This window comes from Neomonachus schauinslandi, chromosome 3, assembly GCF_002201575.2.
Source record: "Neomonachus schauinslandi chromosome 3, ASM220157v2, whole genome shotgun sequence".
NCBI classification, from domain to species: Eukaryota; Metazoa; Chordata; class Mammalia; order Carnivora; family Phocidae; genus Neomonachus; species Neomonachus schauinslandi.
In genome coordinates this window covers 74,090,075-74,110,342 of record NC_058405.1, presented here as the reverse complement: position 1 = coordinate 74,110,342, position 20,268 = coordinate 74,090,075, and the positions used below count along the sequence as shown (strand labels likewise).

The following is a 20,268-nucleotide window of genomic DNA, read 5'->3' as shown; positions in this document are numbered from 1 at the left end:
AACTTCCCCTCTTTAGCACCCAGAAATTAGACTTAACCTCCTGAGAGTTAATTCTCCAAAGGCAAATATTTGCTAAGACTTTTATATGTAAACTATGTTTTTAAAAATGAGCACCTGGTTTGCTTGACAAATCTTAGAGTGCTTTCGTTAAGACAAATTCTTAGCATGTTGTGGGTTAGTGACCTTACTGTTTGAAGGCATCTCGATGTACTGGCCCCATGGAAGCAACAGTTTGGGATGGAAGAGAATGTGAGACTTGAGAACAGGATTTAAGAAAGGGAACATAGAAACAGTTTGCAGACTACAAGTGTAAGATGTTCCCACCGAAATTCAGGAAAGAATTGTAAAGGTTGGTTATTCATGCTCTCTCCTTGTATTGTCGGTGGGGAGATGAATGGAGAAATCTTGGAAGAGCTGCTGAGTGTTGAAGGGGAAAAGTATTCAAGTGAAGAAAGTATAAAGTATTTAAGTGAAGAAAAGAAAGATCCTAATCTCTTGACTGGAAAAGAAACAGATATCTAGAGGCCGGTTGGTCCCTGTACCTTTTTATACTAACAGGGATTTAAGACTATATTCCTTTAAGACCTGCCTGTCCTTTTAAATGGTCTTCTAGGTTTCCCTTCTCAGTGATACTTTAAGCAAAAATATCTAATTTTTTCAGCAGTGTTCTTCAGGGGAAAACAGTCTTAGTCTATGGATGATTATCATGTCTTCAAAACTATACCATTTCCTTGGCTGTTTTGTCTCATAACACATACCTCCAACGCATAAAATTCTGATAAGAATTTCTTATTCACTTATATAATAATGTTTTTTGAATGCCTTCTAAATGCTGGATAAACAGTGGTGGGAAAGGATTATCACCCTCACGGAGATTACAATGTAGTGGGGGAAACAAACATTAAGTAATCATGCAGCCCACTGGAACTCATAAAGAGGGAAAGAATTTTGAAAATTCTAATACAAATATGCTTTTATTATGTAGGAATAGAAACTGGGACCAGCTATCCTTCATTTCCTAGGATTTCAGAAATGCAGGTTACTTTCAGTTTGGAGCTGAAAAGTCTCTCTGAAGGAAAAGTTAGTTTAGAAAATTTGGGGATGAGAAATCCATTGTTTCTGAACTTGGTTTCCTTAGTTTGCTGGTTTAAAAAACATTTTTTAAATGATGCAAATAAATATGTAGTTGTAAGTGTGTAGTTACAGTGCCTGGTAAATGTTGTGAAGGAAAAGTATGGTGTGCGGTGGGTGAGGTGACAAGGTGGGGGGGGCGGGTAACCGTGTAGGTGAAGTGGTGTCATTCACTGAGTTCCAACAGTGGGGAGTTAGAAGTCAGCTAAGCAGAGTCAGTGTGTGTGTGCATGCGCGCGTGCGTGCATAAAAAGGGATGCTGGAGGAGTTGGGGGCAGAGGAGGTGTGGGGTGCTTCAGAATCGAGGAGCGTTTGAGGTAGAAGCAGCTAGGATCATCCCAGGCTAGGAGACAGTTGGGCACATTCATACATAGCCAGTGTAGTTGGAGTACAAATGCATCACTGTGAACCCTTTTCATAGTCGGTTTGTGCGTACGTGTGTGTGTGTGTGTCATGTGCATGATGATTGGTAGATTTGGAGGCTGAACCTGTAAAGAAAGTTGTAGATAATCATAACACTTTATCTAAATACGTCAGCATACGTCTTTTATTAAAAGTAAGGGTGACAGTTACTGATTAATACAGTGGTTCTTAATCAGGACGTGTGTTGAAATCTGTTGAAATCTCTCTCCTTTTGGTTTCTACAAGTATATAGACAATGCATGCTGGTTGTAAAATGCTCACATTACACTGAAGTAAATACATTAGTTTAGAAAATTTGGGGATAGGTTTCTTCCTTCCCCAGGTATCACCAATCACTAGTAATGATTGAGTGTGCACATTTTTAGACCTTTTAAGCATTCATAAATATATGCATACATTTCACAAAGTACTTTTACATGCATAGAATTGTACTACACATGACTTATACACACGCACATGCAGACATACACATATATTGACATAATTAAAGATGTTCTCTGTTCTTTTTAATAGTTGTATAGTATTCCGAGGTGTGCATGCTACATAAACTACCCCTCACTGTATTAGGACATATTTCAGTGGTTTGTGAATAGTTGCTTAACAGTGCTGTGATACTACGTGACTCACGTGCAAATATGTCTTCTGGGTAAACTTCTAGAAAACAAATCTGAGCTTTAAATTTTGAAAGATACCATCATACTGCCCGACCATTAAAAGACTGAACCAGTTTACGCTCTTAACAGACTTCTTCCAGACCTGCATATCATTATTACTTTTTTTGATGCACTCATGCCCCCCGCCCCCCAAGAATCTCATTTGTATTACATTCCTTTTCATATCTTTATTAAGCATTTATATATGTTCTGTGAATTCCATGTTCACATCCTCTGCCAGTACCTCACCCAGGCCTCCCGCATCCCTCTGCCAACAGTCCAGCTCTGTCCCGGCCCCCACCATGAGCCACCAGCCACCCTTTCAAGGACCTGCCTTCCCCCTTTGGAATCTGTTCTCCACAACCTGGAGGGATCTTCTCAAATGCCTCCACAGCGTGTCAGCCCTCCCTTCTCACCTTCAGTGGTTTCCCATTGCTCTGGGGATAAAGAACAACACTTTTGCCCCAGCCTGTGAGGTCCAGCCTACCTTTTAGATCGCAGGAGGCATTCCCCCTAACTCCCCATGATCTTCTTTCATTCCTCCTGATGTGCTGCCGTCCCCCCTCCTCAGAGCCAGCGCACATTCTCTCTCCTCTGGCCATGCACCCGACCCCTTTGCCGAATGGGTGCCTGCCCACACGACAGAGCTTGTCACAGTGCCTCCAGGACACTCCCTGACTTCCACACAAGGCAGCATTCAGTAAACGATGCATTGGCGTTTTACCATATGCTATACCTGTACATTTGTTTGTGTGATTTTGTGGGCCTCCCCCACTGCATTGCAAGCTCCATGAAGGCCAGTTCCTTGTCTTTTGTGTTTGTCTGCTGTTTGCATCATCAGCGCCTGACACGGTGCCTGAAACGTTGTCGTGAGCACCATAAGCTCACCCGGATCTGATCGCTTAGTCAGCATTTGCGAGTGTGTACTCTGTGTGAAGCTGTGTGTGGAGGTACTTTAACGGGAGTGTAGGAGTTAAAAGCACGTAGTTCTCATCTTTAAAGACCATAACCTCTTATTTGGGAAGTACGAAAAACACATACACATGTAGGAATAACTGTCCTCACCTTTAAAGAAACACCGATGTAGGACCCAAGTTTTTATCGGATACGTTTTTGCCAGCAAAGTAGGGCTGGAGCAAGACTGATTCTCTGTATGGGAAGGTAAGTTCTTATCATGTTTTTGTTCTGTGTTAAGCTAGTTGCAAGATTAGCTTAAATATTCTGTAACAATCTTTTAGAAACTGGCAGTGGAGTATTTTGAGTGATTTTTGTGAAAAGATGATTGCATATTAACAATTCAGTCGAAATTGTGTACTGGTAGGACATGATTAGTCTGTATCTCAGACACTCATCTGTATAATGCAGATCTAAAAGATCTAGTTCATTTAAAACAAGCAAAAAACCTAGTAAGATGCGAATTCTTTACCAGAAATGATGGTAAGCGACTCCTGGAGGTAGCTGCCACAGTGTAGCTTCTGTTTATTTAGGTTAAATGGTTAAGTATCAGTTACCGCTGCTGGGTCTGTGTCAGGTGAGAGCATATATACTGTGTTAGAATTTTCTTAACGTTAGTGTGATCTGAAATGGGAATGTCTCTTGTCTGCACGCCGGGCTTGTTTCCCGTGCATTACAACTGCATTTAACCTGCTCTTTTCCTTTCCCTTCTGTCTCGGCATGCTTGCTTTCTCTTCCTGGACATCAGGAGCAAAAGCGTATAGATGGCACAACCCGGGAGGTGAAAAAGGTTAGGAAGGCCAGAAACAGGCGCCAGGAGTGGAGTATGATGGCATATGACAAAGAGCTTAGACCCGACAACAGGCTCTCTCAGAGTGTGTACCACGGAGCGTCTTCCGAGGGATCCCTGTCCCCAGACACTAGGTGTGTGTGCGTGTGTTGTAGCAAAGCCTCCGCGTAGTACTTGGTTTTATTATGTGTTGGAAACACACCAGTGGCTTTGGTGTTTATATGGCCCGCGATATGTTTCAAAAACTTTCCTTAAAAATTAATGATACGTATTTTTTGATTTTGAAATAATACTTGAAAGCAGTTTCATTTTACATTGGGTTACTTTGTATGATTTTCCATCACTCTGACTCAAGTTTTTTGTTCCACTAACCTAGATGTAGTGTTTTTAACATCGATGCTAAATTTCGGCTCAGTAACTACCAATGGCTTACATTTTTATCTTAATAATCATTTAATCCTTTCTCTCCCTCTTTAGCTTAGAGTGTTGAATTTGCTTTGCCACTTGATAATCAAACTAAAAATAATTAGCAGATGGTAATTGATGTGCCTAAGATGGAACTTTATTATTCTTTTTGGAAACCTTTTCTAAGACTGATGAGCAAAAGAGATAGTTATTTCTTCCATTTACTAATCTTATGTGTTCTAATTTCAGGAGAAGAATTCTGTTGGAGTTACTTTAAGAATTTGTAAGCATTTAAGTAAAAATATTCCTTGCAGGTGTGAATGATGTGGTCACTAAGTCACATTTGTTGCAAAAGGGACTCATGGAACAACAGAGACTCACTAGTCAGTTTGTACTTCTGCTTTAATTTCCTGTCTCTGCTTGTGTAAGGTCGTGGTCTTCCACTGGCCAGAAGCCTCAGAGTCTTCCGTCAGCATTTCAGAATTTGAATAGAAAATTCTTACGTGACTCAAGAATGTTTCAAAAACAGCAACAACCTGGACCTTACGTTATATCTGTGTCCTTTTTTCTTAATTTTTACCTCTATAACCTCAGTGTCTAACACAGACTCTGCACACAGAAGATATTTCATATTTGGTAATTACCGTGCCCAGAAATATCCCTACCCCAGAAGGGCTGTCAGTCATTGGTTGGCTATGCTAGGAGGCAAGTTCTAGGCAGTTTTTCTGTACAAGCTGTTACCTGTTCAGTACTAGGGAATTATTGGAGCTGTAACTGAGCGTTCACGTCAAGTGTGAATCTCTATGTCCTTCCATTTCCATAGAAAATAATAATGATGATTCAGGTTTGCTCACAGGTCTTGGGGTGAGGAGGGGTACTTGAATATGATAGATAGCCCCCAGGGTGTTTTTCGGTTTTTTTTTCCCCCCAACTAATTTGTGATTATTTACTCATGTAAAACTTACACTTTATTTTATAATACTCCATATATATTCTTATTTAAGTAGGTACAGATGGAAAAATGATTTTTTTAATACCACAGTTGAATGATTGCTATTTATTCTAGCATCTGAGATTCAGTTTTTCCGTGTTGGGTATAAAATTGATGATTACTGAGATTATTTAGTATTCTGCCTTTGTATTTATGTTGTTTAGATAGATACTCATTTCTCTTATTTTTCAGAACATAAATCCTATTTCCTGTGGCCTCTTACTATCTGCGTGTACCAGATAATAGTATTAAAATTCATCATTGTACTTGGATCCTATCCCTTAATTTAGAATCTTTTATTTTTTATTTTACTGAAGTATATCACTTTTTTCTTATTATAAAATAAGATGAACTTCTTATATTTGGAAATGACAGAGAAAAATTAAAATCTTATCCATAATCCTATCATCCAGAGAAACCACTGGTTTGCATTTTAGCGTATTTCTTTGGTCGTTTTTCTATACGTATATTGTTTTTCTTTTACAAAATTGAAGTCATGCTCTGTTTTCTATCTTTTGACTTCTGTTATTTCATATTTATGTTTTAAGTGTTACTTAGAAACATGGTTTTTAATGGATGTATGGGGGACAACAGTTAAATTTAAATATCAGATTTCATGGCATGTGTATGATCTGTTCATGTAAGTAATCTGTTTTAACCCAATCCAGGTAAACTAACAATAAAATTTTGCTTTCTCTGTAGATCAGGAATGGTTTGATTGTAAGCGTAAATTTAGGATGAGAATGGACATGCTTCCCTACTGCCCTCTCTTGCCATTATCAGGCGGTGTGAGACCTCCAGCCCAGTGTCCTTGTACTCATGTCCTCCTTTCCTGCGCCCCGTGCTACAGCTGTCCGACTGCCCACCTGTCCACCCCCAAGGCCCCAGGGGAGTCTTTTGATTCTCCCACTGAGTCTCCACTGCCTACACTTCCTTCCTCCTTTTTCCACGTGGTCTTCACTCTTACCAGTTCTTTTCTGTGACAGATAATTAGTGCCGATCATGACGCCTCAGCATCATCCCACTCATCTCCATGTTGGTACAGCATCTTCTGTGGCTGATTGCTAACTTCCTGTGGGGGTCTCTGTCGCCCAGCAGGCCCGCAACTCTCTACCTCTCCTTCAGCCCGCTGGTGCCCCCCTCACCGAGCAGCCCCTCTCGAACCCACCCTTCCCCAGAGCCCTGCCCTCTGGAACTCTCCAGCTGCAGTTCTGGTCCTCCGATGCTCACTGCCTGCTCCTTACTCCCTCCTCCATCTGGTCTTCCCCTGTCTCTGGGCTCCGTTGGGGCTCTGTCACAAAGCCACTTTATGAAGGTAGCACTCTGAATCATGCCACGGTGTTTACAATTTCTGGCTCCTCTTCTCATCAGAAGCACTCTGTATTTTACTAGATAACTTTGTTTCCTTGAGAAAGTTGTACACACCATCTGTGACATAGGCCCACACACAGAGTCAAGCACACGTCACCAGTGACTCCAGAGTTTTAGGTATTTATGTTTTTAAAATGTGCTAAATCTAAAGCCAGGTCAGTTTCTTCTCCCATTAAAATTTTTTAAATTTTAAATATTTTTAACTCCCTTGCATAGTTTGCATTGTTCAAAAGACATACTCCTATGCACACCGTAATCTAGAATTTATGCTGCAATTGAGGAAGGAAAAAAGTGAGTTGCCAATTATTATTATACTGCAGTCAGGGAAGAAACAAAGCAAAAAAAAGCAGCCTCTTGTCATTTAGGATGGTTTTCTCTGCTGTGTGATGCTCCGGTTAGGGAAGCTACTGTCTGAGTTTCAAAGATAGAAACTCGGTTGGTGTCTTTCCTGCCCCGCCCTCTACATCCCCAATGTGTGTTTGCCTGTTTCCTCCAGAGAGAGAGACACAAGCTGACCCCTCACAGAAGCCAGCAAATACATGTGAGAAGAGTAAGGACAAGAAGAGAGGAGTGGGAGAGAAGGAAAATGGGCATTGAGTTCATGAGTGACGCCAAGGAGCTGGCGCAGGCAGGGGGCGCCACCGAGGACACGGTGCCCAGAGGGTTCGTCACGTTGCTCTTCCGGACCCCGGCCTCAGCTTGCCTGCCCTGCTTTGGCTGCCCTGACAGGTCGCCCAGCCCCTGTTCTGATCCCATGCGTCCCAGAGCTGGCCTGTAGCCTGGGCCGGGGATGGCCGCTGTCCTTACTAATGCCTGTGGCCTGTGTGGCCGCCACCCTCACAAGGCCGCGCTCCCTCCAGGGGTGACCCCCACTGGCATCCCGGCACCCGCATCTTTCCAGGCTCTGCTCATCTAATACCACATCTCCATTCCTTCCAGAGTTTCATGCTCCGCCGTCAAAGAAAAGAAGCCCTTCCCTTACTGCACCGTGTTCTTTCTCTTTTGGCTAAATACTGTCCTTCTGTTTAAGAAAACTCCAACCCGCTGAATTGCATTCTTGATTTCTTCTGCTCTTCTTACTGTTCATATTTACCAGTTCACCTGCCATTTTATAATTTCTAATTATATGCTGTCAGTTCCATTGCCACTGAAATCCTGTCTTAGGTGCTGTTTTCTAATTAAATGGAATTTGTCTTGTAGCCTTCTCTCTTAGAAAAAAAGCGCGCTGAAATATTGCGGAAACGGGGCTCTGCTGTTTCCTGCTTGCCGATCTGTCTGAGTCCCTTCAACATTGTGACTCTGAAGCCATGTAACGCTGGGGCTTTTGCTGCTAAAGTAGTCATTATGTTGTTGCTTGGAAGCTCTCACGGGGCTGGACCTAGGCTGTAGTAAAGAAAAGCAGTGTGTGATTTCTGTACATGGGCAAAGTTATTATTCACATAATATGCTTATGCCTGCTGGAGGGGAATCTTTTTAACTGAATTTCAGTTTCTCCCACCCCTCTTTCCTGATCATCAGGTCACATGCATCAGATGTCACAGATTACTCTTACCCGGCGACTCCCAACCACTCTCTGCACCTGCAGCCCGTGACCCCTTCTTACGCAGCCGGGGACGCGCCACCGCACGGGCCAGCAACCCAGGCCCCCGAGCATGAGTACCGACCCCCCTCCGCCTCGGCGAGGCACATGGCCCTAAACAGACCCCAGCAGCCGCCGCCGCCACCCCCACCGCAGGCCGCAGAGGGGTCCCAGGCCTCTGCACCCATGGTGCCAGCAGACTACGGGTAACTCAGGACTCCTGTCTTCTACCTCTGCTTGCTTTCATGTTGGGGGTTTGCTATGTGTGGTCTAAAAATATTAACTGAATAATCATACCTTAGGGGCCAGATGTGGCCAAAGATGACTGGATGTAGATACTACCAGTTATGACCAGTTCTGTGTTAAAATATTCAGTGTCACGCTGCTCCCCTTTTTATTACAGACGGATCTCAGGTTTGTGTCTGTATTCATGTATACAAACTCCCCTTCATACGTACTTTTAGGTGTGTTTGAATGCATTGCTAAGACAAGGCATTGAGAAAGGATGAAACGCTGAGTTTGTGAACCTGTCCCAAACTCTCAAGTCTCTGTGTGTGTTCTGGGTGAACCACTGAGAGTTCCTATCACAAGTGAGAAACCTATCCAGGGCAGCCACCCCTTGAGCCCCTGCTTGTACTTGACCATATAGTTCCCTTTCTTGATCTCTTGGTGCCCAGACGTCCTTCTACCCCCAGGTCCTTTTGTTTTCTGTCACTTGGGTAAAATCTAAACATCTCCTAAAGAAAGGCCCTCATGCTCAAGTGTTTATTAATGTAAGCACCCACCTTTATTTTGATAGGCTGTCTTTTGTCATCTCTTTTCTGGCTTAACCGTAATCTTTAAAGAGTTAGCCTCTCAGAGACAGTGCCTGGGAAAGTTGAATGTGTGCTTCCATTAGCGTGTGTGTTCTTCAGTCCACAGCAGCATCTATCACCTTCTAAATGTACTTCCCTCCACTTTCAGAGATTCTCTTCCATTGCTTCTCTTTAAGGGTCCCCAGAGTGTGTTCAAGGCTCTAACTAAAGGTCTGGCAAAGAGAGGGTCTGTCTGTGGTCCACTTGTCCAGTTGGTTTGGAAAACCCTTTGCTAAGTAGGATTCAGTGGACTTCTTAGGTGTAGGACTTTTCAAAGATTTTGATATTCTAATGGCCACTGTGGACTTGAGGAATTTCCATGGGGATGAGATACAAAATACAGAATTTTCCAAATCTGGCTGACCACAGAACCCATTTAAGACAAGTTTGTGAGCCACCCACCTTTGAGATGCCCAGTATGAAGGATAGATTTGAATTGCTCTTCATAACCTTTGCAGTCAACTGTTTTATTCTAGCCTTCCACAGAAAGTTACTTTTTTAAAAAGATTTGAGAGAGAGAGAGAGAGACAGCCCAAGCGGGAGGTGAGAGGGAGGAGAGAGAGAATCCTAAGCAGACTCCACGCTGAGCACGGAGCCCCACGTGGGGGCTTGATCTCAGGACCTTGAGATCATGACCTGAGCCAAAATCAAGAGTGGGACGCTTAACCAACTGAGCTACCCAGGTGCCCCAAAAGTTACTTTTTGAGTGGTTTTCTTTCTGGTTCATTTGAGTAGATGAATTTCATCAGAGTGAATAATGTAGACCTGTAAGAACGACTGACCCAAAGTGTGGATATTTGCATCCTGCAGTGTTCTAAGTTCAGAGGACAATATATATTGTGTTTGGGGGAGGCCCCTGAATTAGCCATGTTCGACTCTCAGAGGATGGGACTCTGTTGCTGTTTTAGTGACTCTGTGTATTTCATCTCTTTATTAGGATGCTGCCAGCACAGATAATTGAGTATTACAACCCCTCAGGACCTCCTCCTCCTCCACCACCCCCCATGATTCCTTCAGCACAAACTGCTTTCGTCAGCCCCCTCCAGATCCCCATGCAGCCCCCCTTCCCTCCCTCCGCTGGCTCCTCCTACCCGGCTCCTCCTCACCCTCCCACCGCTGGGCTCGTGGTCACAGCCCCGCCGCCTCCGGGCCCACCACCTCCTCCGCCGGGCCCCCCTGGCGCAGGCTCTTCTCGCTCATCCTCCCCAATGCATGGCCCCCCTGCAGCTGAGGCAAAGCGCCAAGAGACGGCACAGCCACCCATAAGTGATGCTCGAAGTGATCTTCTCGCTGCCATTCGAATGGGTAAGTGAGCATCTCAAACACAGTGTTCCTTTTAGAAAGAGACTTCTTTATGGCTCTAATCAGCTGCAGCCTAGTCTTCTTCAAATGACTACTCTTTCCACTGAACTGTTTTTTAGAATAGGGTTAAAGGACACTTGTTTGATTTTGTTTTTTTAACAGGAGACCTGTTTTTGCCAGTGCAAGATAAATATACAATAATAGAGTATTGAGAGAATTCAGGAAAGCTGTACTTGACTAGAAATAGATAATAAAAATGATCGTTGATTAATTGGATCTTTTCTCTGCATCTACTCTAAGGGTAAATGTATAAATGAAAGAAAGTGAGCTCGTATCAGTGATTGAGTTATTTTTAAAAAGCTGAGCTACATCCTAGACTTTCCATATTTTTAGCTTGATGTGCTAAGCCAATAAGTTTTTCAACATTTATTTAGCAGCAAGATTCTTTTGTCGGATAAAAGTCCTACACTGAACCCCAGAACATGAGACATACAGAAATAGAGCCTCTCTGGTCAAATCAGGATGGAGGAGCCCAGACGCTCACCCATTTTGGCATCCCCTCAGCGCCACACACTAACCATCTGTTCCACCCCATTTATTCTCAGCCCCAGGCCACAGCCCAGGCCGGTTGAGGGTCACTCACAGGGTGTGCGGATGTCCTAGGAGCTCCTCATTCAGTGGGGAGTTGTACCATCTCTTGGTCACAGGCTCGTTGTTTCCATCTGGAAGGGATTGAGAAAGGCATCACTGACGTCCTTCCCAGGATGGCTGGGACATTACTGCCTCTGCTTTTTGCTTGAGTGCCCACAAATCAGACCTGAGTGTGGCATACAAGCCCAGCCTTCTCGTAGGTCTTCAGCGTCATTGACACACTTTGATTTTGTCAAGAAAAGAAGTCCCAGAGCTCTGCAACCTCATTGATAAATTTAGGGTCATAGTAGGACAGTGTTTTTGTTTTTGGATACCTGTGAGCCCCTTCCAATAAGAGTGATCACGTAATCAGGATCTAATCATGAGGAAACAGGAAGCCCACATCAAGGGACAATCGACAAAGGAGCTGCCTGTGTTCTTCAAAAATGTCAAGGTCAGAAAACACAAAGACTGAAGAACTGCCCAGATTAAGGGACATTAATGAAAGATGACAACCAATGTAATGGGTGTTCCCATGTTGGATCCTAGGCCTGGTGGAAAACTTTCTGCTGCTGTTAAGTCTACTGGCAAAATTTAAATAAAATTTGTAGAATAGATGATAGTATTGTATCTGTGCTAGTAGTCTGATTTTGATCATTGTTTTTTAGGAATTACACATGAAGTATTTTAGCAGCAAAGGAACATTATATGCAACTTATTCTCGGGTGGTCCAGAAAAAAGTGTGTGTGTATTAGCAAGAATTATAGAGAAAGGTTGCTAAAACGAAGTGGTCAAATGTTACCAGTTGGGGAATCTGGGTTTAGGTTTTATGGGGATGTTTTTCTACTAGTCTTTCTTTTGTGGGGGGAGGGTCAGCAGGAGAGGGAGAGAAGGAATCTTAAACAGGCTCTGTGTCCAGCATGGAGCCCAACTCATGGAACCCTGAGATCATGACCTGAGCCGAAATCAAGTTGGATGCTTAACCGACTGCACCACCCAGGCGCCCCATTTTTCTACTTGTCTTACAGGGACTCTATAGAAAAAATTAAAGAATTAACTTTAAATCATCTTTGTTACCCACTGTTACTTAATAAGAAGGTAGACCATTGTATTTTGTATTAATTTTTAGCAATAGTTGATGAAACAAAGATCTCCGTTACCTCCCTGAACTAGCCAAAAGCTATTAGCGTAAAATGCTGCTTTCCAAGCCTTTGGATTATAGCAATGTCCAGGAAATGTTCATGATAGAAGTGTTCCATGTTTGTATGGTCCAATATGGTAGCCACTAGGCACAATAAATTTACCTTTAATTAGCCACTTGTAGCTACCTTAATGGAAGGTGCAGCTCCAGAATTTTCTTTCATGATGTTCATGTGCACTGGAATTCTAAGTTTTTTTTTTATTTCAACACATTACTATAAACAGTGTTACAACTTTGAGTATGTGTGGGGTTTTTTGTTTTTTGTTTTTTTGGCCACAAAACTTCCATTTCCCAAGCTTTTCTCATCTCAGGTTTCCAAAACTTTTTACCTTTGGTGTCAGCAGGGTGGGAGAAGGTAAATAGACTTATTAGTTTGTTTTCCTTAATTTGGAGCAAGCAGAGGGATTTAATTCTCCTCTCCGGGTTGTGTCCCCAGGGATTCAGTTGAAAAAGGTGCAAGAACAGCGCGAGCAAGAGGCCAAGCGCGAGCCAGTCGGGAATGACGTAGCCACGATCCTGTCCAGACGCATCGCCGTGGAGTACAGCGATTCTGACGACGACTCGGAGTTCGATGAGAACGACTGGTCCGACTGAGGCGGCGCGCATGCGCAGCGGGGGGGGGTGCGCTGCCGAACCCGGCGGCCACCGGAGGCCGTGTGTCGGAAATGTCTTGAAAATTTTAAGTGGTCTCAACACCCACATAGTGGTATTATAATCCTGTAGCTTAGCAACTTTTGTATTAATAATGTGATATTGCTTTTGCACATCCAAAACTTCTGGGTTTTTTCAGTATTTACTGTGTAATACTTAAGTGCCACTAAACATAGCAAATTGTGCTGCACATGAGGAAATATGCTGTAACTATCGCATTGTCCTGAAAACAGCCTCTTGCTTACTTTTTCTTGGCCATGAAAGTACTTAGTGCGGTTTGGGTTTCCTCTTCTTGATCACTATAATTCTGCAGACTTGCTGTGTGTTTGTGAAGCTGCCTGGTGTTAGGTCTTTGCAAGATTAACGAACGTGTGTCAGAGTGATGTCTTCCAATCAGTAAGTGGACCGTTTCACCCTTTTTTGTTTGTTTCAAATGTGTTTCCGAAGAAGTTGGTTCCAGAGGGAAAGATTTAACAAGGAGAATCAAGCGTCGCTGCTTTCCGTTTCTTGGTTCGGTCGCCTCTATGTGAATCGGAACGCTCTGTGAGATGATTTGTTTCCTTTGCACGCTCTTGTGAAATGTGAAATTGGAAGGGCCCTTTCCAGGCAGGATTCCCTGCGGGCACTCACTTCGTCGGTGCTTATTGATGATTTGTGTTAAGAGCTTCCAGCCGCTGTGCAGTCATGAAAATGAAGAACAGGGTTCTTTTTCCTCGGCGGCACGGGGAGGGATCGGGGCTGACACTGGGAACACCTGGCAGCCCCTAGAGCCCCGGGGGCCAGCCGGCCACACGGACACGGCGGGCGGGGCTCTGCCCGGTGCAGAGGAACCCCCCTCCCCCACCCCACCCCGGCCTTTCCCGGAGCCGTGTCCTAAGTGAGGCCGGTGTAGTTCCTGGCTCCCCGGTGTGCTCCAGAGAGTGCTTCCCATGGCACCTCCCTCCACTTGGTCTGGATTTTAAAGCTTAGATTTTAGGTGAAAGTAGATGCTGACAGCTATTCGCTTTTCCTGGTGCTGTGGCCAGATTAGGGATCCATCACCCAAGTAGGGCCTTGGCCCTACTCCTAGAAGCACACGGTTCTCTTTTCTCATGTTGTCCTCAGCACATTAAATTTTAAAAAGTACCTCAGATTAGATTAGACGTGTAGCTGTTCCAGATCACTTTCCTTTCACCTTAGCCCTAACTGCTGTTCTTCCCACATGGCCATTCGAGAGACCCCGGGGTTTATTATCTTGGTGAGAGCAGAGCACTGGAAAATAGGATGGCAGCTTTGCTCTTGTAATCTTGGGTGAAGGGTAACTGCTTGTTCAGAATCAAGAAATGCCCCCAGGCTTCGATTATAGATACAACACAAATATACTAAAACACTTCACTTACTACGGATTCTTACCTACATACAGCCTTTCAAACGGATGGCAGTTATTTGTGACTCTCTGTCATGATGGAGTCTTTAGCTCAAGACAGACTTGGCTGGTCCATGGTAGTCATCTAAACAGGACCATGACCAATGGATTTTTGTTAATGAGTCCTCCTGAAGACTTCAGCGGCGCCCCCAAACCATGTCCGTGTGTCCCCAAGTGGACATTGATTCGGCTTGTGGGCAGTCATCATTGGGTTTTAGTCATGTAGATTTTGAAACTCTGAAAAGCCTAATGTCTGCATCCCCTTCCCGAGACCATGGCTTCCTGTATCAGGTTACCTGAGTCTTTTCAGCTGTACTAGCTGTTTGGACACATGCTTCTTGAGTTTCTGTTTCTTGGAGCTAGTCACCATACTTTTATTGAATATAAGTGGTAGTTATTAATGGACTTTTACATTTCTTTCTTTGATTTCTCGCCCCCCCCCCTTTTCTTTCCAGCATAAAGTCCTACTGTGTTGGCATTATTCTTGGGACTTTTACCATTTGTAGTCTGATTTTATCTTTATTACAGTATTTTGTTTTTATTGTTCCTTTTCAGTTAGGAATTACTTGTATAATTCTAGAACTTAAATTTGGTAACGCTTCTTTGTTTTTTATGTCCCTTCTGTTCTCAGGATGAAGAGAACACATAAAGCTACTATCCATGTCAGGATTTCTTCTATTTATATCTTATTACAATAAAATTACTGGCACTTTATTCATAAATATTCATAAGCCTATTAATTATTAGTTGTCTTCCTGTGGTTTAATCAACAAGTTATTTTCAACTTGATTTTCTGACTAGTGAAAACCTTTTGCCCTAATGTGTTGCGTAGCCTTTAAAAGAATGGAAAATGACTAAAATTCAATTTAGATTATTTTTGCAGTATTTTTCTCAGCAAATCTGATTTATTCTAAAATTAAATCCAGACTTTTTCTAATGTGCTATTACATGAAAAGGAAAAAGTGAATATTTTGCATTTTCAGTTTTCACTTTCAAGAACTATTTACCAAAATGAATGGAGAAAAACATTTAAAAGCATATTTCATATCTATGGATTTTACATTTTAAAGTAGTAGTTATAACATTGTAAGGTTATTTTAAATTGCCCTCAGTTTTTTCCCCCCATGTGTATTTTAGATTAATTTCTTACAAGCTTTTTTCTCACATCATAGATTAGGCAAGGGGATGAGAAGTTTACTCGGTACCACACATTAGCTTACACAAACATAACGTGGTTGGTTTTCCATTGTTAACCCCAAACCATGAGATTTGGTACACTTATGTTTTTCTTTAGTGAAAGTATATGGTTAGAAAATTAACATTTTCATTTCAGTAAATTTTAGAATATCAAAATCTTTTCTGAACACCAAGTGGCTAGGTTGTGAAAATTTTGTAATAATTTGCAACTGGAATACATGATACATTTTAATCCATTAAAGACTAGTGGGAATGTATCAGCCAGAGTAGCAAGTAATTTTTGTTTTATAAATCAGAGTATCTGTCACCTTGCAGTATTACCAATGCTGTTGTAAATTGAATTTAAAGTGGTATTAAAAAACAAAAAACACACCTCCTGTTAAACAATTTTTATCTGTTTGTATATCTTACTATAGATTATGTACAAGTAACATCTAAATAAAATTACACTTTTAACCCTAAAAGGTTTTGCTCATTGATAACAGTGTTGTATGTTTAACCTTTTTTGGAGGGGAGAAGTTGGGGGTTGGGTGGAGTTTTTAATTAGCATTTTCATTATGAGATAGCAAAAGATACCACTCTGATTTCCATTTAAATTTCTGCATAAGTTTTGCATATCCAAGAGTTCAGATTGGATCCTGGGAGTGACTTGGGAAGCACTGGCATAATTAGAAAAAGCCTTTCTGGGAACAGGAAGCCACATGCTCAGATGAGGCGTCTTGGCAACATCTAGTCTCAGTAATAGTGATGAATACTCTGTACCATTTATTGCTTATGGGATGCTTTCATTCAGTCCTTACGATAACCCTTTAAAATGGGCATTCTCTCTATTTCATATATGAGCAAACTAGCATGAAGTTAACTTGCTGGTCAAGAGCCTTGGTTGACATCGAATTCACTCTGGGGGGAGCCGTGCTCCTGAGGGACAATGGGAACTGAGTCGGGGAGGTAAGTGGCCATGTTTGGGAAAGCCGGCTGGAATGAGCTTCCAGAACAGCTGCCTCTGAGTTACCCGTGCCTGCCGTGTCCACCTCCCACAACACACGTTTCCCAGGGTTCTAGCTGGGTCTCCCCACAGCCTCCCCTCCAGATGGCGTGTTCCGTGAATACCGTCTGCATCTTTGTATCCAGAGAGCACATGGCCAATCTGCTAGACAGTGAGCAGCCCCTTGTTGAATGACTAGGTGAATGGATGGATGTCAGAGTTACTTTTTTACCAAAAATGAACTGTGTGCAACTTTAAAAAAAAATGAAATATTTTACCCCATAACCTGTATTTCCCCCTTATTATATACTTGTCATTTGATGAATGGGTCCCACTTTCTTTTGGTGTATTTCCTACAAGACTGAACTTAGTGAGGCAGGCATGGGGCCTCTTATTTACTCTTATATGCTGTTTACCAAGCACAGTGCCTGACACTTGATAGGTGTCGGTAAATATTTATTGAGTGGTTGTTTTTTGTAGGGCAGAGGGGGAGGCTTCTTGATCAATAAATATTGGAAGGCCTTAAGAGCTTGAATGCAGTAATAGGTGTAGAGCACCTAGAACAGTGCCTGACACTTAGCAGTGTCTGCAACTCACTTGGGGAAGATGGAGGCCAGTCTCTGTCCTTATGGAGCTTCTTGTCTAAAGAGAAAAACAAACATTAAATATTGTCAAATAATTTTAGATCATTTTACATATACTTAAAGGGGTGGTGTGAGGAGTGCCCAATCTAGTCTGTGGGCCAAGGGAAGCTGAGGTCTAAGAATGAACAGGAGCTAGGGGTTGAGGGAAGGGAAAAGAGTTTCTCAAGAGCAGGACAGCATTTGCACCCCCTATGGTGAGAAAGACAGTATGGCATAATAAGGGGAACGAAGTATTAGTGAAATGGAAGAAGTGGGAGGAAGAGGAACGTCATGAGACCATATACAAAAATGGTAGACACCTTCCCATGCCCAGCACTCAGAATTGAGGGAGTTTTTGAGCCAACAAACACCACCAAAGCTGCAGCTACAAATGTACAGAAGATTTCTTCCTATTTGCAGCCTGATGGTTATTCATTGATCTTGACAGCCTTGGGCCTTAGACTAATGGTATATTTAGAAGGCACCTCAGTGTCCAGCTAGTCCAGCTCCCTAGTGTTAGAAATGGGGTAACAGACCATCACTCGCATTGCTTGGGGCTCCAAGCTTGGTCTCTTAGTTCTTGAGTTTCAAACTAAGGTCCTTCTGTTCCACAGTAGACCTCAAGAGTTAGGTAAACATCTCTCCCCTCAACATTTTATTATGAAAAAATTGAAACCTACAAGAACATTGTTTAGTAAACACCCATAGAACCATATCAATCCATCTATCCATCCATCCACCTTATTTTATGCATTGCAAAGTAAGTTGCAGTATACTTAACCTCTGTGCACTTCAGTATACATTATCATAGAGTTTAATATTTATAGATAATATTTAACACTTCTAAGGTAAAAAGTAAAATGCAACATCCTACATATACCGATGAGTTGTAACAATGTGTACACTCCCATAGTGCAAATCCCATCAAGACAGCATCTCTGTGACCTCAGAATGTTGCTTCATTCCCTTTCAGAGTCTGCTCTCCTCTGTCTCGGTCTGTGGGGTAGCAAACACCATTGTGGGTTTTTTTTTTTTTTTTAAACTATAGATTGAAAAAAATAAAATAAAAAATAAACTATAGATTGATTTAGCCTGTTGAAGAACTTCACATATATGGAATAAAGCAGTCAGTACCATTTTACACCTTTTATTTTTTTTAAGATTTTATTTATTTGAGAGAGAGAGCGTAAGAGAGATCTTGAGCAGGGGGGAAGGGTAGAGAGAGAAGTAGACTCCCCACTAAGCAGGGAGCCCAATGTAGGACTCAATTCCAGGACCCTGAGATCATGACCTGAGCCGAAGGCACACACTTAACCAACTGAGCCACACCAGGCTTCTTTTAGCATAATGTTTTGAAATCCATTCATGTCATTGCATATATCAATATTTTATTCCTTTTTGTCACAGAGTAGTTATGTGAATCCATTGTATGAATATACCACAGTGGTTTTATCCATTCTCTTGGTAAGACTTAATACAACTCCTTTCTGGACATACCTGTTCATCTATCTTAGATAAATAACCAGGAATGAAATTGCTGAGTCATAGGTTGGTGTATGTTTAGTTTTAAAAGAAATTGACAGACTTGGGCAAAGTGGCTGTATTAGTTTAAACTCATCAACAATGTTGCTTCACATGCTGCAGTATGATTTTCTTTGCATTCATCTTGCTTTTGGGGTTCAGAGCTCGAATCTGTAAATTTATGTCTTAAATGAAATTTGGGAAATATTTGGACATTACTTTTTTCAATATATTTTCCATCCCTTTCTTTCTATCCTCTCCTTCCTATTACACATATATTAGACCTTCTGAGGTTGGCCCACAATTTCTTGAAGCTCTTTTGATTTAAAAATTACTTTTCTCTCTGTTCTGCAGATTGGATAATTTTTATTCATTTATCTTCAGGTTCACTGACTCTTCCATCACCTACAATTTACTCTAAAGCCCATCTAATAAATCTTTTATTCTGACCTTTTTTTTCCATTATAGAATTGCCTATTTTTTTATATAGCTTTATTTCTCTGCTGAGATTCCCTACCTGTTTGTTTATTACAAGCTTATTTTCCTTTACATCTTTCAGCGTGGTTACACTAGCTCTTTAAAAATCCTTGAGTGCTAATTCCAACATGTAGATCTTTTTAGGATCAGTGTCTAATGATTGTCTTTTCTCTTGAGTGCATGCCCAGTAGTTTGGGATTAAATCCTAAACTTTATAAATACTTTAGAAACTCTGGATTTTGTTATGTTCCTCTGAAAAGTAGTGATTTTTTAAGGGAGTTGCCATGACTAGAATTAAGCTCCCAACTCTCTCCACCCTGCCCTGCGATGGATAACAACAAAACTCTCAGAAGTTTGTTTAGCTTAGCCAGGTTGCTTTGAGTTTGCCTTTGCATTACACCTGGTTACAGCTCAACCAGAGATTTAGGCAGTTTTACACAGAGTTTTCAGATCCTCCTCTCTGGCTCTCCTTTCTAGTATTCTGTCACTTTCTACCTGTTCAGGTTACTCTCACCTTGGTCCTTTTATTTTTTAAGCCAGTAAGAGTGTGGGTAAGCCAGCAAATCTATGGGTTTTCTACTGAAGTGTAGCTGCCCTGCCTGGTAGGATGGAGCCTGTCCTCAGGCAAAAAGCCACTAAAAAATAGGAAATGCACCCGAAGATTTTCCTTCTGAGCCTCAACCCTCTGGTGTCCTTCTGATTTTGATTTCTCTCCAGTGCCTTCAATAGTTGCAAAGTGTATTTTTGTCCACTAATTGTTATCTGTAAAGAATTGGTCTAGAATGGGCTAGTCCTGCATTCTCAGGAGCCTCATTCTATAAATATTTGATGTGATATTTATTTTTTTAAATATTTTAAAATGCAATTTAAAAATGCAGACTGTTGTTAAAAACCAAATTATAAACAGAGGACCACTTCAATTTTTCTGCCAGGTGAACTTGTTTTTTGCAGGGGCCCTGCATTAAAACTTATGACATCTTTATTTTTTTTTCTATTTAAATAATTTTTATTGTTACGTTAATTGCCATACATTATATCATTAGTTTTTCTTTTTTTTTTTTTAATTTTTTTTATTCTTATGTTAATCCCCATACATTACATCATTAGTTTTAGATGAAGTGTTCC

General features: G+C 41.8%; 1 protein-coding gene across 1 annotated transcript in view; it reads left to right on the top strand.

Moving 5' to 3' along the window:
* The window catches only part of WASF3 (WASP family member 3), a 123,858-nt gene extending 110,802 nt beyond the window's left edge, over nt 1-13,056 (top strand). Inside the window, exons 7-10 of the mRNA XM_021678245.2 lie at nt 3,910-4,085; nt 8,237-8,503; nt 10,089-10,456; nt 12,721-13,056. Of these exons, the coding sequence (XP_021533920.1) occupies nt 3,910-4,085; nt 8,237-8,503; nt 10,089-10,456; nt 12,721-12,878 (969 nt within the window). The 3' untranslated portion in view covers nt 12,879-13,056. The remainder of the gene's footprint in view (nt 1-3,909; nt 4,086-8,236; nt 8,504-10,088; nt 10,457-12,720) is intronic.
* Nucleotides 13,057-20,268: the final 7,212 nt, after the last annotated feature.